A 24,840-nucleotide genomic window follows, 5' to 3' on the forward strand; every position below is an offset into this window, starting at 1 on the left:
TTCTTTTAAAAGTATTTCAATTAATTGATGGTGTTGAGAAGATTTACCTAGCAGTAATCAGATGATCAGTTGCCGGAGTTGGTATTAATAGAATCTTGCCTGATCAATCCTGCTGACAGTTGCTGTGGCGCTTGTTTTTCGTTAACAATATGTTACAAAAAAAGACAATATTTAATTTCCTCATATTAGGGTTTGTTACATTAGTTTCTAACGGACAAACAAACGAATAACGTATTTACATACACTAAAAATGTGGGCCTATTTGGTGTTGCGCATTTAGAATGATAGTCACGGCGAGGCGAGTGCAAATAAAGTTATGGGCCGAGTAATCCAAAGCCATCAACAAATATCAAATCAAATTAATTATTCTCAAAACGTTACTCCCATCAACCTTTAATAGTTAACATAGAACATAACATGAATGCTAACAAGCGGCTTGCCTGTCACGGGAAAACTCGTGTGGGTTGTCTTCGCTAGATCCTTTTTTTACCTGTTAATGGTGAGCATATTCGAAAACGAGGCTGGGGGGAATCCCGAGTGGTTACTAACTCAGGAAATCTTTAACTACGAGCTCGACTTTTTAATGGGACGATTGTTATGGGAGGAAAAGGATTAACCACTGTGTTCGGTTGTTACCGAAAAATCTACACACTTGTGATTAATCTGCCACGATTAGAACTCGTCAAAGCCTCGTTTTAATCGTGGCAGATTAATCACTCGTGTGTAGATTTTTCGGTAACAACCGAACACAGTGGTTAATCCTCTATATCTTGCCCAACCGATGGCACCCGTCACAAACACATGCAAATCCAAGTTAATTATTCACCTAAAAAATAATATAGACCATATGGGACAATTCAAAGTTGGGACTTGCATCGGACATTAATTTTGTAACTGATGCGTTAAATTTGAAAATATCCTTCATATGTCTGCCTTAAACCTTTTGAAAGCTTTACTGAGGCCTTGAATGTTGTAACCTTGATCAAACAACTTCCAAACAGGAGTTGTATGACGCTCTATGAAGTCTTCACAGAGTTGTATGTCAACCACAATAACATAAACGTCATGCTCTACTACAGTAAACTGATATCTACCATTCCATTATCATTTCATTGTTTGTAGTTAAGAGGTCGTTCAAATTCATAAACAACAAGCAAAACAAAAAAAGCTTGTATAACCAATGTCAATGCACAATTAGTCCATGATCATCAAAATATTTCAACTATGTGCCCGATTACAGAGGGCCCTGTGGACGTTCACGTTCGGTCCGCAACGTCTATCAATCCATTCAGAAGATGATTCTGTCAGTGTGAAATTTGTGTTCTATACTATATGTACGAGAGGGTGTGCTTGTTATCCAGGAAGCCTGTCTTCATTCTGTTATATTCATGGAACTCGCTTCTGCGAAAGTTGTCTTCACACGCTGGTCCGGGTGGTGATCTGCAACAGGCGTACAGAAGGAACAGTGCCACTTTACCTCTACATTGTACATGGCAATATAACCTTAAATGCTAATATAATCCATTATATATTATATCATTATCATTGCAAGACACGCCTTTGTATTATAGGTCGATGGTTGTAAAAGCCTGCTTATGAGGATCAGGTGGTTATAACGTGGCATCATCCCCTTCAACCAGTCACTGTTTGTCTGGTTTAGACTCAGTTACAGAATATAATGAAAGAGCAGCAATATTCCTGACTGCGAAGTTAAAGCAACATTCCTTCACTGGCACATTATATTCAGTGTATATCATGCAGCCTTATGTTGGTTATTTGGTTTAAAAACTACAAATAGGTATTCCTCCTCTGGAGTACTGCAGTTCAACATGTACCATGTGACAATTACAGCTCTACCCATATTCTCACTGCCAACGTACCCTGGATTTTAAAAGGTAGACCATAAATGTGTTATATTGAAACGCATCATCTGAACATGATGTAATTGTGCAACCCCCACCATCAGCAGATGTCAAATTAACCACCGCTCCTTACCTCTCCTTGTGAAGGAAGAAATTACAGGTCATGGCAACAGCTATGAAGATAAGGACCAGTCCCACACCAATGACCACGCCAGCCATGATACGGGCATCTACCGCTGGAAATGCGAGAAATGATACAAATGTTCAATTCAAAGTGTTATTTGATCAGGTTAACAAAAGAGACAAAACCCTTTTCATAGTCATAGGAAATCTCTGCCAGAGGTATTGTACGATTCAGACTATATCGTGAGCATGTGTTTATGATTCACTATCAAATATTGATGATAGCATGTGATCGCGAAAAGGTAAGTGTAGCATGCAAAGGCAAGTCAATTGTTCACCTGAAAAAAAAGGTAACCTGTGGAACAACAAGGCAAGTGAATCGGACATGATTTTGGGCAACGATGCGTTACACACACTTGTCTGGCTATGCCTGTCTGTCTCTGTGTGCGTGCGTGCGTCCTTGCGTACATGTACGTGTGTGTGTTCATTTAAATGGCATTGAAAACACGGTGCTTGGATGCACGGGCGAGGGATGGGCGGTTCGTGATGGATATAGGACGCCAAGGCTGTTTTAGACACAAAAGACTGTATTTCTGTTGGTCAAGCACATGGTCAACACTCCTGGCTGGAGGCTGCCATTTTGGTACATATGGAAATTGGAAAATGGTAAAGGAAACGAAATCAAATATAACAAAAGTGGAATTAAACAACGAAACGAAATAATAGACATTTGGGCTCAAAAGGCTTTCTGACACGGCCGCCCCCAAATTTAGGCACTAAATTTGTCAATATCTGAAGAAAGTCTTTCCACACTGGAACTAAAGTCAATTATCGTCATCTGCACATTCCGGTAGTGGGATGAGTCTTGTGATTGGTCTGGTGTACTCCTTGTCTTTCACACTGACAGTGGCAGTGCGAACACATCCATCTGTTCCGGGGTAGGTTTTAGTGACTCTACCAACAGGCCACTGAGCTCTTAAGAGCTGTGGATCAACTATCATGACAACGTCATTCATCTTCAAGTTTTGTCTTTCTTTCTGCCATTTTGTGCGCAGCTGCATATCAGGAAGATAATATTTGACAAAGTGTACCCAAAAGTGGTCGGCCAGAACTTGACTGTGGCGCCATCTGCGTCTGCTTAATAGTTCATCAGCTGGATAGACGACTTGAGGAAGAGAAGCATCATGGCGGCCAATCAGCAGGATGTTTGGTGTAACTGGGTCCACATCTCTGACATCTGATGAAACGTAGGCTAATGGCTTAGAATTCAGAATCCCTGCCACCTCCGCTAGAATGGTACGTAACACAGGTTCTGTCACTGTCTGATCTCCTAGTGCCACTCGGAGGCCATATTTCACAGATTTAATCTCTCTTTCCCAAACACCTCCGAAGTGTGGTGCATGAGGAGGATTGAACACAAATCTGACCTTATGGCGAGCCAGTTGTTCAGCAAGGTCTGGTTCCATACTTGCAAGTGCCTCCTGCAACTCTGTTTTAGCCCCTCGGAAATTGGAACCTTGGTCTGAGATGAGTTCGTAAGGTTTGCCTCTCAGTGAAGCAAAGCGGCGAAATGCCATGAGGAATGCATCCGAGTCCATGCTCCTGATTATGTCTAAATGCACCGCACGGGTGGTCATACATTTAAATATCAAACCCCATCGTTTCTCTGAGCGACGTCCAACCTTCACATGCATTGGTCCGAAGCAATCAACTCCTGTTGAGAAGAATTGTGGTTTGAAAAGTCGCAGACGTGGTGGTGGCAAGTCAGACATTTTCTGTGTCCTCGGGTTTGAGCGCCATTTCTGACAGGTGGAACACTGACGCTGATGGCGTCGAATCGCTTCTCGTCCCCTCAATATCCAAAATCTGCGTCTTATCTCTGCGAGTATACGTTCCTGACCATAGTGTAAGAGCTTCTCATCTTGATCCCGGATGATCAACTTTGTTATAACATGCTGTGGGTCAAGAAGAATTGGATGTTTGACGCCTGTATTTAGAGATTCAGCTCTCTGTAAGCGTCCTCCTACTCTGATCAGATCTGATTCTGCATCATAGATAGGGTCAAGCTGGAGGAGCCTGCTGTCTGGAGGCAATCGTTTACCTGATTTTAGTGCTGTGAATTCCTGGGGGAATGATTCTATTTGCACTAGTTGATAGAGATGGTTCTCTATCTGTTCAAACCGTTCAGCGGTCAGGGGTTGAGCATTTTCCGGGAAGGCCGCCCCATCAAAGGACTCTTTAACATCAGCCACATACACTTCCCAAGAAGTGTACTGTTCTGCATCTGGCAGCTGAGGTGTATTCACAACAATTGTGCCACACATCACAGATTTCTTTATCTCTGTATTGTCAGAGTCTATTGTCACTGGGGTAACTGGCCAATGATCAGGTGTCTGGTGCATGAAATCTGGCCCATCTTTCCACCGCGATTCCTTGCTGAGTTCTCTGAGCAGTTTGCCTCGAGTAATGTCATCAGCATGATTTCTCTGTGTGTCAACATATCGCCAGTTCTGTACATCTGTGAGATTCTGGATTTCAGATACTCGTGTTCCAACGAATACCTTGTATCTGCATGATTCTGACTTCAGCCAACCAAGTACAGTAGTAGAGTCACTCCACAATATCACTTTCTGGATTGGTAAAGTTAATTCCTTGCACAACACATCAGCTAGCTGAGCACCAGTGAGGGCTGCACATAGTTCTAGGCGTGGCATAGACAGTTGTTTCTTTGGGGAAACCTTTGATCGGGCCATAAGGAAACTGACATAGATGTTTGCTCCTTCGTCTGTTGTGCGCAAGTATGCTACTGAACCATACACTCTTTCAGAAGCATCACAAAAGATGTGTAGTTGTCGGTCTGCACTTCCAGAGTCCACACTATGGGGTGTGTAACACCTTGGTAGAGTGACCATTGGGATTTCTTCCAGCTCCTTTTCCCAGGTCAGCCATCTTTCACAGATGTCCCCCTTTTCTATAGGGTCATTCCAGTTTCTCTTTGACTTCCACAAGTCCTGTACTATAATTTTGGCTCGTGCAAGGAATGGTGCCAAGTAGCCGATGGGATCATACTGACTAGCAAGAACCCTGTAGATCACTCTCATAGTAAGCTTTTCATACTCTATGGTTCTGTGTTTGTAGGTGAGCTCATCAGATTCACAGTTCCAACGCAAGCCTAGGGCTGGCTCAAGGGAGTCACCCTGGCCGAAGGTAAGCCAAAGTTCTGTATTTTCCGATCTAGCGTCGGACGGAAGGTCTGCCACAACGGATGGAATATTGCTGGTCCACTGCCTAATGTTGAAACCACCTTGTGCAAGCAAGTCTCTCATTTTCCGTACAAGTTCCTTGGCTTCTGTTGCTGTAGGTAGGCTATGCAAGCAATTGTCAACATAGAATGATTCTTCTACAGATTTGAGTACTTCTTCATTGCCAGCTTTGTGATCCGAGACATGTTTCCATAAAGCATAACTGGCACAACATGGCGAGCAGGTGGTGCCGAATGGTAGGACTTGCCATTCGTACACATCTGGAGGGCGATCATGTTCCATGTTTCGCCAAATGAAACGCAGAAGAGGTTTGTCACGAGAAAGCAGTCTTACTTGATGGAACATGGCTTTTATGTCTCCTGATATAGCAACTGCATGTTGCCGGAACCGAAGAAAGACACCAAGCAGTGATGATCCGACTGTTGGCCCAGGCAGAAGGTGCTTGTTCAAGATTTGGCCGTTGTGCTCGAAGGAGCAGTTAAATACCAGGCGAAACTTCCCATTGTGTTCAACAATGTGGTGAGGAAAATACCAGGATTCTTCTGCTTTCTCCACTTCCTCCTTGGTGAGTTTCTTTACATATCCTGCCTCAACTAGCTTCTTGATTTTGTCATTGTGGATTCTTGAAAGGTCCGGACGATCTCTTAGTCGCCTTTCAGTGCGCCTGAGTGTAGGCATAACCATTTGTTGATCTGTTTTGAAGCAGGTTCCATCCTGTGTGCGTAACAGTGGGGTGGCATAGTGACTAACACCATCGACATCTATCCTGACAGTTTCAGATTCTAGAGTCTCAATTGCCTGTTTATCCTGCTTGGAGCGTGTCACATGTTTCTCGGTGAAAGGCAAAGTGTCGATTTGCCACAATCGCTCAATGCTCTCAACAAGATCTGAATTATTGGTGCTGTGTATGAGCATACACTTGGTGTTCTCTGGTCCAGATTCACTAGATAAACCCTGGAGGGACCAACCAAGTTTGGTAGACACTGCAATAGGCGCATTGATGGGTCCAAACTGAACTGGTTCATTGGGAAGAATGAGATGGGCATTGTCCGCTCCAATGAGAATAGTTGGCCGAGCTCCATCAATGTTAGGTATCGGTATCTTTTGCAAATGCGGCCAACGCCTTTGCAGGGATTCAACTGGATATGTGTACTCGGACATACACAAGTTATCTGCAGTGAAGGCACCCTTAATCTTGTACCTGATGTTTGGTTTGCTGATAGGAGATATTTGCAGGTCAACTGAGTGTCCATTACACCTGAATGGCTCCTTGTTGATTGTGGTAAGCAATATACTGTCCGGCTTTGTCTGAAGTTTTAGGTCATGAACCGTTGATTGTAACACCATAGTTCTCATGGAACCATCATCCAAGATTGCATGAGTCTCCATCATACCACTTTCACCATATAGCAACACTTTGACAACCTTTAGCATGACATTAGGAGGATATGAGGGTTGATCAGTGTACACTTTGTCTGTACTGACTTTCACAGAATACACTTTGGAGGCTGTATGCTGTATAGCCTCATGCAAGACAGTCAAGTGCACTTCCTTACATATGTGACATGGTTTCTTGAGGGTGCACATGTCTGGCTGATGTGTGCGCCCACATTTCCAACATCGCTTGCTGTCATGTAACCAGTCATGTACCTGGTTCACTGTTAGTTTCTTCAATCCTGGACATATATTCAGGAAGTGTTCATTGCTGTTACAGTATGGACAGAAAGGCTTGGTCACATGACTCCTAGCAGAAGATCCAGGTTTCTGTTCAAATGGTTTGGATTCCCTTGCATAGAATAAAGCCGTAGGTGCAGACCCCTTCTGACTTGTCCGTGACAGATACCTCCTGTCAGGTTTAGTACTCTCCATTTTGTATAGCGCTGTGGCCTGGTTAGCTATACGCTTTGCACGTGATTTTGTCTGCAGCCAGTCTGACAAATGACACAATGTGTAGGTCTGGTCACTGTCAGCCTTGAGGATATCACGGTTGATACAATGTTCTACAAAACTATCTCGATAACCTGGGGGTAGCTTGCCGATCAGGCGGTCAACATGTGACCCACATCTCAGTTCATAACCGGTCTCTCCCTCAAGTGACTTGAGCGTACCGACCAGGGAATGGACTGATAGGGCAAAACTGTCAAACCCATCAAAGTCACCATATCTTAGTGCTGGCATATTCATGAGTATACCAATCTCACTTTGTACAAGTTGTCTCGGCTGACCATACTTGTCCTTCAGTGCTTGCAAGGCTGCTGTGAAAGATTTGGGATCATGCATAAATGCCTCAGCTAGGTGCTTCGCACTGCCTCCAAGTTTGTCAAGTAAAACTTGGTATTTGTACTGTTCTGTAAGGTGTGGATGAATATTCACCAGGTTATCCAGTGCCATCTTAAGCAAGGCAAAGTCCTTTTCTCTTCCACTGGTGAAATTGGGTAATGTTGGTCTTGGTATGCCATAAGATGAGGAAATCAACAGTTCGGTGAGGTTAGGTGTGCCAACCTGAGGTATCATCCCAGTAATCGCTGGCGGTTGTGTTCCTTGTTCGGTTGGAGGCAATGTTGGAATATCTGGTTGGAGCGCTTGATGCTGTTGTGGCTGTGACTGTTGATATGGCATATTCGGTAAGGGAAATGCTTGCGAATCCAAGAACAATGGCTGAGGCACTACCATTGCTGGTGTTAAACTTACCTGGGGGTTGCTCCTTGGATATGAACCAATACCAGTACCATAACCCACCAGGGAAGGTTGCTGTGTAAGTACACCAGTGGCAGTTGGGAAAGTACTTGACATCTCGTTTGTTGTGATTTGTTGGGCACTGTTTAACATCTGACCTTGAAAGTGGTCATTCTGTCTGTATATTGGCATACAAGTTGTCAGGTTACCAGGATAAGGGTTGATCCCTTGATGAAGTACACCAGGATGAACTCTGTCAGATGGATATGGGCCCCGCTGTATCTGGTTCCCAAGGGTTTGACTGTCACCAGAGGGTAAAATTTGGGAGGTGTCAGGAATTGTAAGCTGCTCTGTATTATTAGTATTACTTACATTGCCAGACTTAATGGCATTAGGGTCAGCAGTAGGTGGGACCTGTCCAGTTACTGACTGTATTTGAATGTTACCATCAAAACTTGGTTGTTCCGTAAGTTCCTCTGGAGGTTGTACATTCTCTGCATTGCTGTTCGGGTCTTCATTTACCATGGTAGCAATTAGGGTTGCTTCAGCAAAGTTCTGTTGAGCTTGTCTCAGTTGTCTCTGTCTTGACAGTTGAGTATTTAGTGCCTCTCTGCGGCGAATAGCCTCACGCTCTATTTCTTCTGTCCGTCTCTTAGCGGCATTCACCTCATCCTCAGCAGCTAAGCGTGCAGCATAGGCCTGGTCATCTAATGCCTGCAATTGCTCATCAACTCTGAAATCCTCCTGCATCCTAAGCACGAATTCGTCAAGCTGAGCTCTTGTTCTTTGCTGTCTTACCACTGCAGACTGAGATTCACTTAGTCCAGATATCACAGAAATTTTTGAGGACTTACTTCTTGAACCAAGTGACCTTTCACTGTGACTAAGACTATGTGATCTGGAAGATCTAACAGTATTAGTATCTGGTTGTAACGTCATGTCTTCAGATAATTTACCTCAAATTAAAGTATTTGAATCTGTAACTTGTCGATATGTTGATGATGACGTGACAAAGATTGGCTGCCAGGCTTAGAACTTACAACACCGGTTCAACTTTGAATGACAGTTGCAGGAGTACAGTTCTAGAATCAGTTAATGTAACAGTTGCATATGCCGAACGTGACTTGGTAACAGGATATTTGGCACGAGATAAATACTGTCTCATGATTGAATGTAGGGTTTTACATTCACTGGCGGGATGGGTAATGCGTACGTACAGCGCACTGTTTATATTTGGAATTTGGCGTCACCTGGTTATTGTATCCGCCTCGCGGGACCATGAAAACACGGTGCTTGGATGCACGGGCGAGGGATGGGCGGTTCGTGATGGATATAGGACGCCAAGGCTGTTTTAGACACAAAAGACTGTATTTCTGTTGGTCAAGCACATGGTCAACACTCCTGGCTGGAGGCTGCCATTTTGGTACATATGGAAATTGGAAAATGGTAAAGGAAACGAAATCAAATATAACAAAAGTGGAATTAAACAACGAAACGAAATAATAGACATTTGGGCTCAAAAGGCTTTCTGACAGGCATTATAGTAGCTAAAGGCAAATTCTCCACAACACCCTTCAAAATTCTAAGACCGCCTCCGTGGTCTAGTGGTAGAGCGTCCGCCCGGAGAGTGGAAGGTCCAGGGTTCGATCCCCGGCAGCGTCATACCAAAAGACATTAATAAATGGTACTTGTTGTTACCATGTCTGGCGCTGGGCATTAAGGGGCTAAAACAAGGACTGGTCGGCTCGGAGTCAGTATACTGTGTCTCAGTGGGGTATTCATGTTTAACTGCGGCATGGTATCTCAGTGAGCTAGCACTATAAATCGGCATCAGTCCGGACTAGTACAAGCAGCCACACAAACACACTCACACACGCACATGCACGTCGCTATATAAATGCAATAATCTTGGATGCGACGTTAAACCTCATTTCACCTCACCTCACCTCAAAATTCTAAATCATGCAATTATTTTCCGGTCCCGCCCTACCTCCCGACCATTGACTTTACTACCCAGCAGCTTTGAGAAGCGCAAATATGCATTTCACATAACTGTGAGCCATAACTGGGGAATACAAAATAAAAGCAAAAAACAAGATCACTTGCATCATTGTCTAATTTTAGTTTTATCCACAGAAGCCCTGGGCATAAAGTGAAAAGATTGTTTCGCGATTATTTTTCGTAAAACAAAGAATTCTACGAGCATTTCACTGAGCTGTTATCGATCATATACGTAAAACATTTCCTTTCCTTATGATTTACTTTCATTTGGTCATCGCATACACCTGTTGTATTCTTAACTTGTCATGAATGCAATCGTATTGCAATAGGTCTATAATACCCATTCTGCTATTTGATCTGTCTGTCAGTCCATGCCTCGATATCGCGAATGTCCGGGTATCTCGAAGTTACCACACGGTCCAGCTAGGTTCGAGATACCACGGTTCGACTGTACCTGCTTGTTTCAAGATTGCCATAAAGACCTTGCTGCTAACCCAATAAAAAAACAATCTTCTCCATCTAAAATGTTTGTGTGCTCTATACACATTTTCATAAATATTTGAATACTGCACACCGAGTACCAAATACCTACGTGGTTTTGGACAAGCCGGTAGGACACAACCTCTAAGTTGAGATTCATTGCGTGGCCCATTACAATCCTGCCCTCCACCCTCAGGCTCTGGATTATTGCAGTATCTATTCCTGCCCACCACTGAGGTTGCTGCAAGTCCACAGGACTCGGTGCAGGCAGGGCTGCTCCACTCGGTCCATGATGACAGGCCACCATCAACTATTCAAAAGATGTATATCTGTAGTTACAGATCACCGTCAAACTAGGTAAGATGAAAACACTCCTTGTATACCATGCATTACAAGAACAAAACCAACATGAATGAATTCCCTAATGGCATTTCATTTTCACACATTCATAAATGTCCTTACAATTGTCACTCACGTACATGTATATCTTTATGCTTGCACTTTATGTGTATTATTAATAAGCGTTACTAACAGTTCATTGAGGACACCCTTGGTCGGTGATCAATGCTACTGTTTCAATGATCCTCAGATAAAGTTCATGCCATACTTAAGATAATTTTTTAAGGTCATTGGATGATCTCCTCTCTATGCGTGATTTTAAGCAATACACTGGTACATGCTACAGCTTTAAGGCAAATGGAACTAATAATAACTCTGTAATCTTGAAAACCAAGAAAGATTTATTTCCTTGATTAAATAGGGTACGGGTGATCGAGTGATGTAAGGCTTCCAGTGCATGAGTGACGTGTTGTACTTTTCCCATGATTATAATCGTTGCTCTTTCATCACTACTCCTCAGCTCCTGTTTATATATCCTGGGGGTTTATGATTATGCTTTCAGACAGTTGAAAACACAAACATTGTCTGCCACAAAAAACGACAATTTTGCGGGGTGTTTCGCTTAAAACAAAGTATTTAGGCTCATAGCCTTCATAGTTTTGCAGATGTAGCTGAATAAAAAGATCTAGTCTCCAGCGCACACCGGAATATCAAATAGTCGGTCCTTTATGGAAAACAACGTCCTTATAGGCTGTCCTGTTTTATTGCAACTATATCTGTGCAATGAGTGACACCATAACGCCTACCTTTACAGTTACCATGACCACAGGTTCTAGTCACATTTTCCTCATGGGGTCCTGTACAATTAGTTCCACCGTCCTGAGGAGTAGGACTGTTGCAGTTTCTCCTGCGGGTACTGAATCTTGTGGCATTAACTCCACAGGTTACAGAACATGGCGCCATGTTCCACGGACTCCATGAACTGAAGCCGCCGTCAACTGAAATATTAGAAAACATTGAACAAAGCACACTATTTCATTTCGTGCCTATATGGTATTAGCCACACAAACTGTCTCAGATTCACCCACGACTGGTATGTTTGGTATTATTGACCTTAGTAAATTTCATGTATCAGTGGCATTGATATGGCTCTACAGGGTATATTTATGACAATTTACCATCAGCAGGATCAATGGTAATTTTGTTTTTGAGACTCCTACATCATGAGACCGCAACTACACATGAAGATGTTCCAGTCACTGGAAATTGCTGACGCTGAACAACATTACCACACAATTCAGCTCTCCGGGGCTCAGGACATGATCTGAAACTTTCTCGAGTGACTATCATGAAACAGTAAACATACCAGCCAAGGTTGGTAAGGCCATTTGTTTAAAAACAAGCATGGCAGATTAGTTAGCGTGAGGTTTTCTAGCGAGTTACAATGGACACCGAGGTTGGATGCACACTAGTATCCATGGAGAATCCAACCCTCAGCATGACCCTCAGTCAAATTTTTCCTCCACACCAAATCCTTATTCAGTTTGTCTACATCATCGCCACCTTTCCTTCAACATCTGAGTGAAGCGGTCTCATGGTCGTGGCAAAGCATCAACAAAACCCTTGGATCCCATTCCTCAACATTTTTTGTGATAAAATCTTACTTGGACAAAATGTGTTGGTATTGCAGGTTCGTGTCTCGGTTTCAACCCGTATTTGTGTGCAATCCGAACCTCCATTCTGGGGAACAGGTTTTGTACAATGTCGTGTTCTGATCGCATTTGTGAGAGACTGGTACACTGGTACATGCTACAGCTTTAAGGCAAATGGAACTAATAATAACTCTGTAATCTTGAAAACCAAGAAAGATTTATTTCCTTGATTTAATAGGGTACGGGTGATCGAGTGATGTAAGGCTTCCAGTGCATGTGTGACGTTTTGTACTTTTCCCATGATTATAATCGTTGCTCTATCATCACTACTCCTCAGCTCCTGTTTATATATCCCGGGGGCTTAATAATTATGCTTTCAGACAGTTGAAAACACAAACATTGTCTGCCACAAAAACGACATTGTTGTTTTGCTCAAAACAAAGTATTTAGGCTCATAGCCTTCATAGTTGTGCAGATGTAGCTGAATAAATAGATCTAGTCTCCAGCGCACACCGGAATATCAAATAGTCGGTCCTTTATGGAAAACAACGTCCTTATAGGCTGTCCTGTTTTATTGCAACTATATCTGTGCAATGAGTGACACCATAACGCCTACCTTGACAGTTACCAAGACCACAGTTTCTAGTCACATTTTCCTCATGGGGTCCTGTACAATTAGTTCCACCGTCCTGAGGAGTAGGGCTGTTGCAGTTTCTCCTGCGGGTACTGAATCTTGTGGCATTAACTCCACAGGTTACAGAACATGGCGCCATGTTCCACGGACTCCATGAACTGAAGCCGCCGTCAACTGAAATATTAGAAAACATTCAACAAAGCACACTACTTCATTTCGTGTCTATTTTGTATTAGCCACACAAACTGTCTCAGATTCCCACACGACTGGTATGTTTGGTATTATTGACCTTAGTAAATTTCATGTATCAGTGGCATTGATATGGCTCTACAGGGTATATTGATGACAATTTACCATCAGCAGGATCAATGGTAATTTTGTTTTTGAGACTCCTACATCATGGGACCGCAACTACACATGAAGATGTTCCAGTCACTGGAAATTGCTGACGGTGACGCTGAACAACATTACCACACAATTCAGCTCTCCGGGGCTCAGGACATGATCTGAAACTTTCTCGAGTGACTATCTTCAAACAGTAAACATACCAGTCATGGTTGGTGAGGCCATTTCTTTTTAAAAACAAGGATGACAGATTAGTGAGAGTGAGGTTTTCTAGCGAGTTACAATGGACACCGAGGTTGGATGCACACTAGTATCCATGAAGAATCCAACCCTCAGCATGACCCTCAGTCAAATTGTTCCTCCACACCAAATCCTTATTCAGTTTGTCTACATCATCGCCACCTTTTCTTCAACATCTGAGTGAAGCGGTCTCATGGTCGTGGCTAAGCATCAACAAAACCCTTTGATTCCATTCCTCAACATTTTTTGTGATAAAATCTTACTTGGACAAAATGTGTTGGTATTGCAGGTTCATGTCTCGGTTTAAACCCGTATTTGTGTGCAATCCGAACCTCCATTCTGAGGAACAGGTTTTGTACAATGTCGTGTTCTGATCGCATTTGTGAGAGACTGGTACACTGGTACATGCTACAGCTTTAAGGCAAATGGAACTAATAATAACTCTGTAATCTTGAAAACCAAGAAAGATTTATTTCCTTGATTTAATAGGGTACGGGTGATCGAGTGATGTAAGGCTTCCAGTGCATGTGTGACGTTTTGTACTTTTCCCATGATTATAATCGTTGCTCTATCATCACTACTCCTCAGCTCCTGTTTATATATCCTGGGGGCTTAATAATTATGCTTTCAGACTGTTGAAAACGCAAACATTGTCTGCCACAAAAACGTCAATTTTGCGGGGTGTTTTGCTTAAAACAAAGTATTTAGGCTCATAGCCTTCATAGTTTTGCAGATGTAGCTGAATAAAAAGATCTAGTCTCCAGCGCACACCGGAATATCAAATAGTCGGTCCTTTATGGAAAACAACGTCCTGATAGGCTGTCCTGTTTTATTGCAACTATATCTGGGCAATGAGTGACACCATAACGCCTACCTTGACAGTTACCAAGACCACAGGTTCTAGTCACATTTTCCTCATGGGGTCCTGTACAATTAGTTCCACCGTCCTGAGGAGTAGGGCTGTTGCAGTTTCTCCTGCGGGTACTGAATCTTGTGGCATTAACTCCACAGGTTACAGAACATGGCGCCATGTTCCACGGACTCCATGAACTGAAGCCGCCGTCAACTGAAATATTAGAAAACATTCAACAAAGCACACTACTTCATTTCGTGTCTATTTGTATTAGCCACACAAACTGTCTCAGATTCACCCACGACTGGTATGTTTGGTATTATTGACCTTAGTAAATTTCATGTATCAGTGGCATTGATATGGCTCTACAGGGTATATTTATGACAATTTACCATCAGCAGGATCAATGGTAATTTTGTTTTTGAGACTCCTACATCATGAGACCGCAACTACACATGAAGATGTTCCAGTCACTGGAAATTGCTGACGCTGAACAACATTACCACACAATTCAGCTCTCCGGGGCTCAGGACATGATCTGAAACTTTCTCGAGTGACTATCATGAAACAGTAAACATACCAGCCAAGGTTGGTAAGGCCATTTGTTTAAAAACAAGCATGGCAGATTAGTTAGCGTGAGGTTTTCTAGCGAGTTACAATGGACACCGAGGTTGGATGCACACTAGTATCCATGGAGAATCCAACCCTCAGCATGACCCTCAGTCAAATTTTTCCTCCACACCAAATCCTTATTCAGTTTGTCTACATCATCGCCACCTTTCCTTCAACATCTGAGTGAAGCGGTCTCATGGTCGTGGCAAAGCATCAACAAAACCCTTGGATCCCATTCCTCAACATTTTTTGTGATAAAATCTTACTTGGACAAAATGTGTTGGTATTGCAGGTTCGTGTCTCGGTTTCAACCCGTATTTGTGTGCAATCCGAACCTCCATTCTGGGGAACAGGTTTTGTACAATGTCGTGTTCTGATCGCATTTGTGAGAGACTGGTACACTGGTACATGCTACAGCTTTAAGGCAAATGGAACTAATAATAACTCTGTAATCTTGAAAACCAAGAAAGATTTATTTCCTTGATTTAATAGGGTACGGGTGATCGAGTGATGTAAGGCTTCCAGTGCATGTGTGACGTTTTGTACTTTTCCCATGATTATAATCGTTGCTCTATCATCACTACTCCTCAGCTCCTGTTTATATATCCCGGGGGCTTAATAATTATGCTTTCAGACTGTTGAAAACACAAACATTGTCTGCCACAAAAACGACATTGTTGTTTTGCTCAAAACAAAGTATTTAGGCTCATAGCCTTCATAGTTGTGCAGATGTAGCTGAATAAATAGATCTAGTCTCCAGCGCACACCGGAATATCAAATAGTCGGTCCTTTATGGAAAACAACGTCCTTATAGGCTGTCCTGTTTTATTGCAACTATATCTGTGCAATGAGTGACACCATAACGCCTGCCTTTACAGTTACCAAGACCACAGTTTCTAGTCACATTTTCCTCATGGGGTCCTGTACAATTAGTTCCACCGTCCTGAGGAGTAGGGCTGTTGCAGTTTCTCCTGCGGGTACTGAATCTTGTGGCATTAACTCCACAGGTTACAGAACATGGCGCCATGTTCCACGGACTCCATGAACTGAAGCCGCCGTCAACTGAAATATTAGAAAACATTCAACAAAGCACACTACTTCATTTCGTGTCTATTTTGTATTAGCCACACAAACTGTCTCAGATTCCCACACGACTGGTATGTTTGGTATTATTGACCTTAGTAAATTTCATGTATCAGTGGCATTGATATGGCTCTACAGGGTATATTGATGACAATTTACCATCAGCAGGATCAATGGTAATTTTGTTTTTGAGACTCCTACATCATGGGACCGCAACTACACATGAAGATGTTCCAGTCACTGGAAATTGCTGACGGTGACGCTGAACAACATTACCACACAATTCAGCTCTCCGGGGCTCAGGACATGATCTGAAACTTTCTCGAGTGACTATCTTCAAACAGTAAACATACCAGTCATGGTTGGTGAGGCCATTTCTTTTTAAAAACAAGGATGACAGATTAGTGAGAGTGAGGTTTTCTAGCGAGTTACAATGGACACCGAGGTTGGATGCACACTAGTATCCATGAAGAATCCAACCCTCAGCATGACCCTCAGTCAAATTGTTCCTCCACACCAAATCCTTATTCAGTTTGTCTACATCATCGCCACCTTTTCTTCAACATCTGAGTGAAGCGGTCTCATGGTCGTGGCTAAGCATCAACAAAACCCTTTGATTCCATTCCTCAACATTTTTTGTGATAAAATCTTACTTGGACAAAATGTGTTGGTATTGCAGGTTCATGTCTCGGTTTAAACCCGTATTTGTGTGCAATCCGAACCTCCATTCTGAGGAACAGGTTTTGTACAATGTCGTGTTCTGATCGCATTTGTGAGAGACTGGTACACTGGTACATGCTACAGCTTTAAGGCAAATGGAACTAATAATAACTCTGTAATCTTGAAAACCAAGAAAGATTTATTTCCTTGATTTAATAGGGTACGGGTGATCGAGTGATGTAAGGCTTCCAGTGCATGTGTGACGTTTTGTACTTTTCCCATGATTATAATCGTTGCTCTATCATCACTACTCCTCAGCTCCTGTTTATATATCCTGGGGGCTTAATAATTATGCTTTCAGACTGTTGAAAACGCAAACATTGTCTGCCACAAAAACGTCAATTTTGCGGGGTGTTTTGCTTAAAACAAAGTATTTAGGCTCATAGCCTTCATAGTTTTGCAGATGTAGCTGAATAAAAAGATCTAGTCTCCAGCGCACACCGGAATATCAAATAGTCGGTCCTTTATGGAAAACAACGTCCTGATAGGCTGTCCTGTTTTATTGCAACTATATCTGGGCAATGAGTGACACCATAACGCCTACCTTGACAGTTACCAAGACCACAGGTTCTAGTCACATTTTCCTCATGGGGTCCTGTACAATTAGTTCCACCGTCCTGAGGAGTAGGGCTGTTGCAGTTTCTCCTGCGGGTACTGAATCTTGTGGCATTAACTCCACAGGTTACAGAACATGGCGCCATGTTCCACGGACTCCATGAACTGAAGCCGCCGTCAACTGAAATATTAGAAAACATTCAACAAAGCACACTACTTCATTTCGTGTCTATTTGTATTAGCCACACAAACTGTCTCAGATTCACCCACGACTGGTATGTTTGGTATTATTGACCTTAGTAAATTTCATGTATCAGTGGCATTGATATGGCTCTACAGGGTATATTTATGACAATTTACCATCAGCAGGATCAATGGTAATTTTGTTTTTGAGACTCCTACATCATGAGACCGCAACTACACATGAAGATGTTCCAGTCACTGGAAATTGCTGACGCTGAACAACATTACCACACAATTCAGCTCTCCGGGGCTCAGGACATGATCTGAAACTTTCTCGAGTGACTATCATGAAACAGTAAACATACCAGCCAAGGTTGGTAAGGCCATTTGTTTAAAAACAAGCATGGCAGATTAGTTAGCGTGAGGTTTTCTAGCGAGTTACAATGGACACCGAGGTTGGATGCACACTAGTATCCATGGAGAATCCAACCCTCAGCATGACCCTCAGTCAAATTTTTCCTCCACACCAAATCCTTATTCAGTTTGTCTACATCATCGCCACCTTTCCTTCAACATCTGAGTGAAGCGGTCTCATGGTCGTGGCAAAGCATCAACAAAACCCTTGGATCCCATTCCTCAACATTTTTTGTGATAAAATCTTACTTGGACAAAATGTGTTGGTATTGCAGGTTCGTGTCTCGGTTTCAACCCGTATTTGTGTGCAATCCGAACCTCCATTCTGGGGAACAGGTTTTGTACAATGTCGTGTTCTGATCGCATTTGTGAGAGACTGGTACACTGGTACATGCTACAGCTTTAAGGCAAATGGAACTAATAATAACTCTGTAATCTTGAAAACCAAGAAAGATTTATTTCCTTGATTTAATAGGGTACGGGTGATCGAGTGATGTAAGGCTTCCAGTGCATGTGTGACGTTTTGTACTTTTCCCATGATTATAATCGTTGCTCTATCATCACTACTCCTCAGCTCCTGTTTATATATCCCGGGGGCTTAATAATTATGCTTTCAGACTGTTGAAAACACAAACATTGTCTGCCACAAAAACGACATTGTTGTTTTGCTCAAAACAAAGTATTTAGGCTCATAGCCTTCATAGTTGTGCAGATGTAGCTGAATAAATAGATCTAGTCTCCAGCGCACACCGGAATATCAAATAGTCGGTCCTTTATGGAAAACAACGTCCTTATAGGCTGTCCTGTTTTATTGCAACTATATCTGTGCAATGAGTGACACCATAACGCCTGCCTTTACAGTTACCAAGACCACAGTTTCTAGTCACATTTTCCTCATGGGGTCCTGTACAATTAGTTCCACCGTCCTGAGGAGTAGGGCTGTTGCAGTTTCTCCTGCGGGTACTGAATCTTGTGGCATTAACTCCACAGGTTACAGAACATGGCGCCATGTTCCACGGACTCCATGAACTGAAGCCGCCGTCAACTGAAATATTAGAAAACATTCAACAAAGCACACTACTTCATTTCGTGTCTATTTTGTATTAGCCACACAAACTGTCTCAGATTCCCACACGACTGGTATGTTTGGTATTATTGACCTTAGTAAATTTCATGTATCAGTGGCATTGATATGGCTCTACAGGGTATATTGATGACAATTTACCATCAGCAGGATCAATGGTAATTTTGTTTTTGAGACTCCTACATCATGGGACCGCAACTACACATGAAGATGTTCCAGTCACTGGAAATTGCTGACGGTGACGCTGAACAACATTACCACACAATTCAGCTCTCCGGGGCTCAGGACATGATCTGAAACTTTCTCGAGTGACTATCTTCAAACAGTAAACATACCAGTCATGGTTGGTGAGGCCATTTCTTTTTAAAAACAAGGATGACAGATTAGTGAGAGTGAGGTTTTCTAGCGAGTTACAATGGACACCGAGGTTGGATGCACACTAGTATCCATGAAGAATCCAACCCTCAGCATGACCCTCAGTCAAATTGTTCCTCCACACCAAATCCTTATTCAGTTTGTCTACATCATCGCCACCTTTTCTTCAACATCTGAGTGAAGCGGTCTCATGGTCGTGGCTAAGCATCAACAAAACCCTTTGATTCCATTCCTCAACATTTTTTGTGATAAAATCTTACTTGGACAAAATGTGTTGGTATTGCAGGTTCATGTCTCGGTTTAAACCCGTATTTGTGTGCAATCCGAACCTCCATTCTGAGGAACAGGTTTTGTACAATGTCGTGTTCTGATCGCATTTGTGAGAGACTGGTACACTGGTACATGCTACAGCTTTAAGGCAAATGGAACTAATAATAACTCTGTAATCTTGAAAACCAAGAAAGATTTATTTCCTTGATTTAATAGGGTACGGGTGATCGAGTGATGTAAGGCTTCCAGTGCATGTGTGACGTTTTGTACTTTTCCCATGATTATAATCGTTGCTCTATCATCACTACTCCTCAGCTCCTGTTTATATATCCTGGGGGCTTAATAATTATGCTTTCAGACTGTTGAAAACGCAAACATTGTCTGCCACAAAAACGACAATTTTGCGGGGTGTTTTGCTTAAAACAAAGTATTTAGGCTCATAGCCTTCATAGTTTTGCAGATGTAGCTGAATAAAAAGATCTAGTCTCCAGCGCACACCGGAATATCAAATAGTCGGTCCTTTATGGAAAACAACGTCCTGATAGGCTGTCCTGTTTTATTGCAACTATATCTGGGCAATGAGTGACACCATAACGCCTACCTTGACAGTTACCAAGACCACAGGTTCTAGTCACATTTTCCTCATGGGGTCCTGTACAATTAGTTCCACCGTCCTGAGGAGTAGGGCTGTTGCAGTTTCTCCTGCGGGTACTGAATCTTGTGGCATTAACTCCACAGGTTACAGAACATGGCGCCATGTTCCACGGACTCCATGAACTGAAGCCGCCGTCAACTGAAATATTAGAAAACATTCAACAAAGCACACTACTTCATTTCGTGTCTATTTGTATTAGCCACACAAACTGTCTCAGATTCCCACACGACTGGTATGTTTGGTATTATTGACCTTAGTAAATTTCATGTATCAGTGGCATTGATTTGGCTCTACAGGGTATATTAATGACAATTTACCATCAGCAGGATCAATGGTAATTTTGTTTTTGAGACTCCTACATCATGGGACCGCAACTACACATGAAGATGTTCCAGTCACTGGAAATTGCTGACGGTGACGCTGAACAACATTACCACACAATTCAGCTCTCTGGGGCTCAGGACATGATCTGAAACTTTCTCGAGTGACTATCATCAAACAGTAAACATACCAGCCAAGGTTGGTAAGGCCATTTTTTTAAAAACAAGCATGACAAATTAGTGAGAGTGAGGTTTTCCAGCGAGTTACAATGGACACCGAGGTTGGATGCACACTAGTATCCATGAAGAATCCAACCCTCAGCATGACCCTCAGTCAAATTGTTCCTCTACACCAAATCCTTATTTATTATACATCACCGCCACCTTTTCTATAACATCTGAGTGAAGCGGTCTCATGGTCGTGGCAAAGCATCAACAAAACCCTTGGGTTCCTTTCCTCAACATTTTTTGTGATAAAATCTTACTTGGACAAGACGTGTTGGTATTGCAGGTTCGTGGCTTGGTTTCAACCCGTATTTTTTGGCAATCTGAACCTCCATTCTGGGGAACAGGTTTTGTACAATGTCATGTTCTGGTGGCATTTGTGAAAGACTGTCCACATGTCACTGGGCAAGACCACATTATCCATTCAGACCATTCCGACATACCTCCGTTAACTAGAAATATAGCTCATTGTCTTTACATTGGATTAGGTTTGATAACTCAATACCTGATCAATACAATGTTGCAAGAGAAATACAAACATTATGCAACTCATGTTTATATACCGACCATTTTATATCCCTGGGACCTGTAATTTTATCGAAAGAAACAAATTGTCCCAGGATAGCAAAGTAGACACTATGTTTGTTTGATTGGCATTCTAGAAGTTTTTCTTACTTGGGCTTCTTTATTTATATTGTATCGCCGACGTTTCGGTATTTATCCTTATACCGTTGTCAAGCAAGGTTGTCAAGTTGGTATCTCTAAAATGTGTCTGCTGTGCCATTCGTCAACTTCTAAGAAATGTCTATCAAGCAAAGGACAAGGGACACCAGGTTGTATGCGCAAGGAATCCAACCCAGGTCTTCAGCATGACGAGTCAAATCGTTAATCACAACTACATCAAATCGTTATTCAATTAGTCTTTACCACCGCAATTTTTGTTTCAAGTCTGAGTGAAACGGTCTGATGGTCGCGGCAAACCATCAACAAAACCCTTGGGTTCCATTCCTCAACATTTTTTGTGATAAAATCTTACTTGGACATGATATGTTGGCATTGCAGGTTCTAGGCTCGATTTCAACCCGTTTTCCTTCGCAATCTAAACCTCCATTCTTGGGAACAGGGTTTGTGCAATCTCGTGTTCTGGTCACATTTGTGAGAGACTGTCCACATGTCACTGGGCAAGACCACATTGTCCATTCCGACCATTCCGACAGACCTCCGTCAACTGAAACTAAAGTTCATTTGTCTTTACATTGGATTATGTTGCAAAATAGTGCCTCGGCTATCTAGCTCACCTGAAGATCTCGTGGCGGTCACATCGAAAATTGGATTGCAAGTGCCAGAGAACAATCTACCGAAACAAATTCCCCTAAAAGGCAAAAATAGCTGTGAATGGACACAGAAAATCAGAAAAACAGGTTCTCGCTAAAAAGGGAGATGGCCAACGGTCACATCCATCTGGAAATAAATGTTCATTGTTCATCCACACTATTTGGTATCGTTTTACTCATTTAATTCTTCGACACAAATAACAATCTAAGACATGACATATTTTGGTGAAAAACACACACGGGTACGACCAACTCAATTTCATCATTATCACGTTGGGACAGTATTTTTTGTGACATCAGTGACAAGAATGATGTCCGATGTAATTCCCTATTTTGACTTGTACAATATGTTGCCGTTTTTGGTCAGGTGAACTATTGACTTGCCTTTGCATTTGATTGTAACGGATGCCACCGGTTGGGCAGGATATAATAAAAGGTATACTAAATAAAGTTCTATGTGATATTTACTACAATTACCAGTGTAGTACAGGAAATGAATTAGAGAGAGCCTTTTTAACGCCGCATTGAACAGTACGTTCACGGCATGTTAGCGTGATGTGATAGGAAAGAACAGATTTGTCCACGTTTCAGAGGATTTCCACTTTGGTGAAACCCACAAACGCTGGTATTGTGCTTACAAACCCAGAAACATAATCAGGACTAACCTGGAAAGCAACTCCTTTCCTCTCCTTTATCATGTGAGAATAAAAGAAGATGCTGTCCATTAAACGTGTCATGGATTCACTGGTGTTCTTTATTAATATTAGGGTTACTCTATTACAGTGTGTGTGGGGGAGAATTGACTTGCACTGTTTTTACACGGTTAGACCCGATTATCTACATGCCATCGTGATGAAGATTTAATATAAATGACGGAAGTAAAAATAGTTTGTAACAGGTTCCTTCCAGGAGGTCAGGCGAACAGCGTACCCGACTGTTCACTTCTTTTTATTCAGCGCACACTCATCATTAGCTTTGTTTGCATTATTTCAGCTATATGAGGCGGCCCTAAAATAATCGCGTCTGGACCAGGCAAACCACTGATCGATCCACGCTTTTTGGGCACGTGATCTACAAAGTCAACGAGCGAAACAATCTGATCGATCAAGTCACCGCTTTCGACGCACATATGTTGCTGTGGATTTATTCAAACGCGGAATGTTATCTTACATTGTATAGTCTTTGGCCAAACACAAGAAATGTGCCTGTCTTTTAGGTTCGCCTAGAAGCAGTAAATGTGTCATCCAGTTATTGGGGGGCTGCCGGGTAGTCTTGTGGATAAAGCGTTCGCTCGTCACGCCGAAGACCCGGGTTCGATTCCCGACATGGGTACAATGTGTGAAGCCCATTTCTGGTGTTCCTCGCTGTGATATTGCTGGAATAGTGCTAAAAGCAGCGTAATACCACTCTCACTCACTCCAGTAATTGGTATGACATCCTCTCCGATCTGGAAATCGCCACAGATAGCATCATGTTTCAATAAACAAGTTTTCCCAACTGCTTGACCAACAGCTAACACACAATATGACATACAGACTGTATGTAGGTCACTTCATTATATGAAAATGGTGTACACTATGGCAATATTGTACACTACATCAGTTTATTGTTCATATATCATTATATTTTGTACGTAAAACACCATAAATAAACTAGTGTCCAAAAGAAACGATACCAACTTATTTTCAAAATTGTTTTTTACTAAGTGAATTGTCAAGTATGAAAACATGCCAATTTGTATTGCACATCCCAAACACAGCATAGTCGATAAAAAATACCGGGAACACGTGATCACTTCCGGGAAAAAACGTAAATTTCGTGAAAGTGACATTTCCCTCTCTAGCATGTTCTGCACTTGCAGAAAAACTGTATAAAACGGCTGATCAGACACGTTGATATCACAGCAACAAAAAGAACACAAGATATGCCACGTTTGACAGCCATCGAGAGAGAGAGAGCCGTTGGAATGGTCCAACAAGGAGCGTCACACGTCGACGTCGCCAGAAGGTTGGGCTGCGCACGCATCACTATCACCAGGTTGATGCAGCGGTTACGTCAGACAGGTCAGACGTCAGACAGGACCAGTGGAAGACCACGAGTAACCACGCCCCGTGAAGATCGTTACATCCGGGTATTACACCTGAGGAACCGCACCGTAACAGCGACGTCCACGGCGGCTACAGCACTGGGACACAGGATCAGTCGACAGACCGTCTACAGGAGACTACGGCAGTATGGTATCCGGCCACGTCATCCCTACCGCGGACCGCTCCTGACGCCTCGACACCGGAACAACAGACTGATCTGGGCCAGGCGAGTTCGACGTTGGCAACGGCGGGACTGGGCACGTGTTATGTTCTCTGATGACAGCAGATTCCTCATCTTCAGAAACGATGGACGGCAGCTTGTATACCGACGATTTGGTGAACGTTTGGCGCCTAACTGTATCCAACAGGCCCGGCCGTTTGGAGGTGGAGGGTTAATGGTTTGGGATGGCATATGTGGTGACGTCAAAACGATGCTTGTCGTAATTCGTGGAAAC

General features: G+C 42.7%; 1 protein-coding gene across 2 annotated transcripts in view; it reads right to left on the reverse strand.

Moving 5' to 3' along the window:
- Window positions 1-709: 709 nt before the first annotated feature.
- Window positions 710-24,840, reverse strand: part of LOC124120116 (coadhesin-like) — a 28,850-nt gene continuing 4,719 nt past the window's right edge. Inside the window, exons 2-12 of one of the 2 annotated variants that reach the window (XM_046482864.2) lie at window positions 22,001-22,192; window positions 20,366-20,557; window positions 18,889-19,080; window positions 17,428-17,619; window positions 15,951-16,142; window positions 14,490-14,681; window positions 13,013-13,204; window positions 11,551-11,742; window positions 10,518-10,715; window positions 1,996-2,098; window positions 710-1,440 (exon numbers count right to left, since the gene is read on the reverse strand). In XM_046482864.2, the coding sequence (XP_046338820.2) occupies window positions 1,329-1,440; window positions 1,996-2,098; window positions 10,518-10,715; window positions 11,551-11,742; window positions 13,013-13,204; window positions 14,490-14,681; window positions 15,951-16,142; window positions 17,428-17,619; window positions 18,889-19,080; window positions 20,366-20,557; window positions 22,001-22,192 (1,949 nt within the window). In that variant the 3' untranslated portion in view covers window positions 710-1,328. Of the gene's footprint in view, window positions 1,441-1,995; window positions 2,099-10,517; window positions 10,716-11,550; window positions 11,743-13,012; window positions 13,205-14,489; window positions 14,682-15,950; window positions 16,143-17,427; window positions 17,620-18,888; window positions 19,081-20,365; window positions 20,558-22,000; window positions 22,199-24,840 lie in introns of both variants that reach the window. The other variant, XM_046482863.2, reaches the window with a different exon arrangement.

The sequence above is a fragment of the Haliotis rufescens genome, unplaced genomic scaffold, assembly GCF_023055435.1.
Source record: "Haliotis rufescens isolate VD_foot unplaced genomic scaffold, xgHalRufe1.0.p SCAF_6, whole genome shotgun sequence".
Taxonomy (NCBI): domain Eukaryota; kingdom Metazoa; phylum Mollusca; class Gastropoda; order Lepetellida; family Haliotidae; genus Haliotis; species Haliotis rufescens.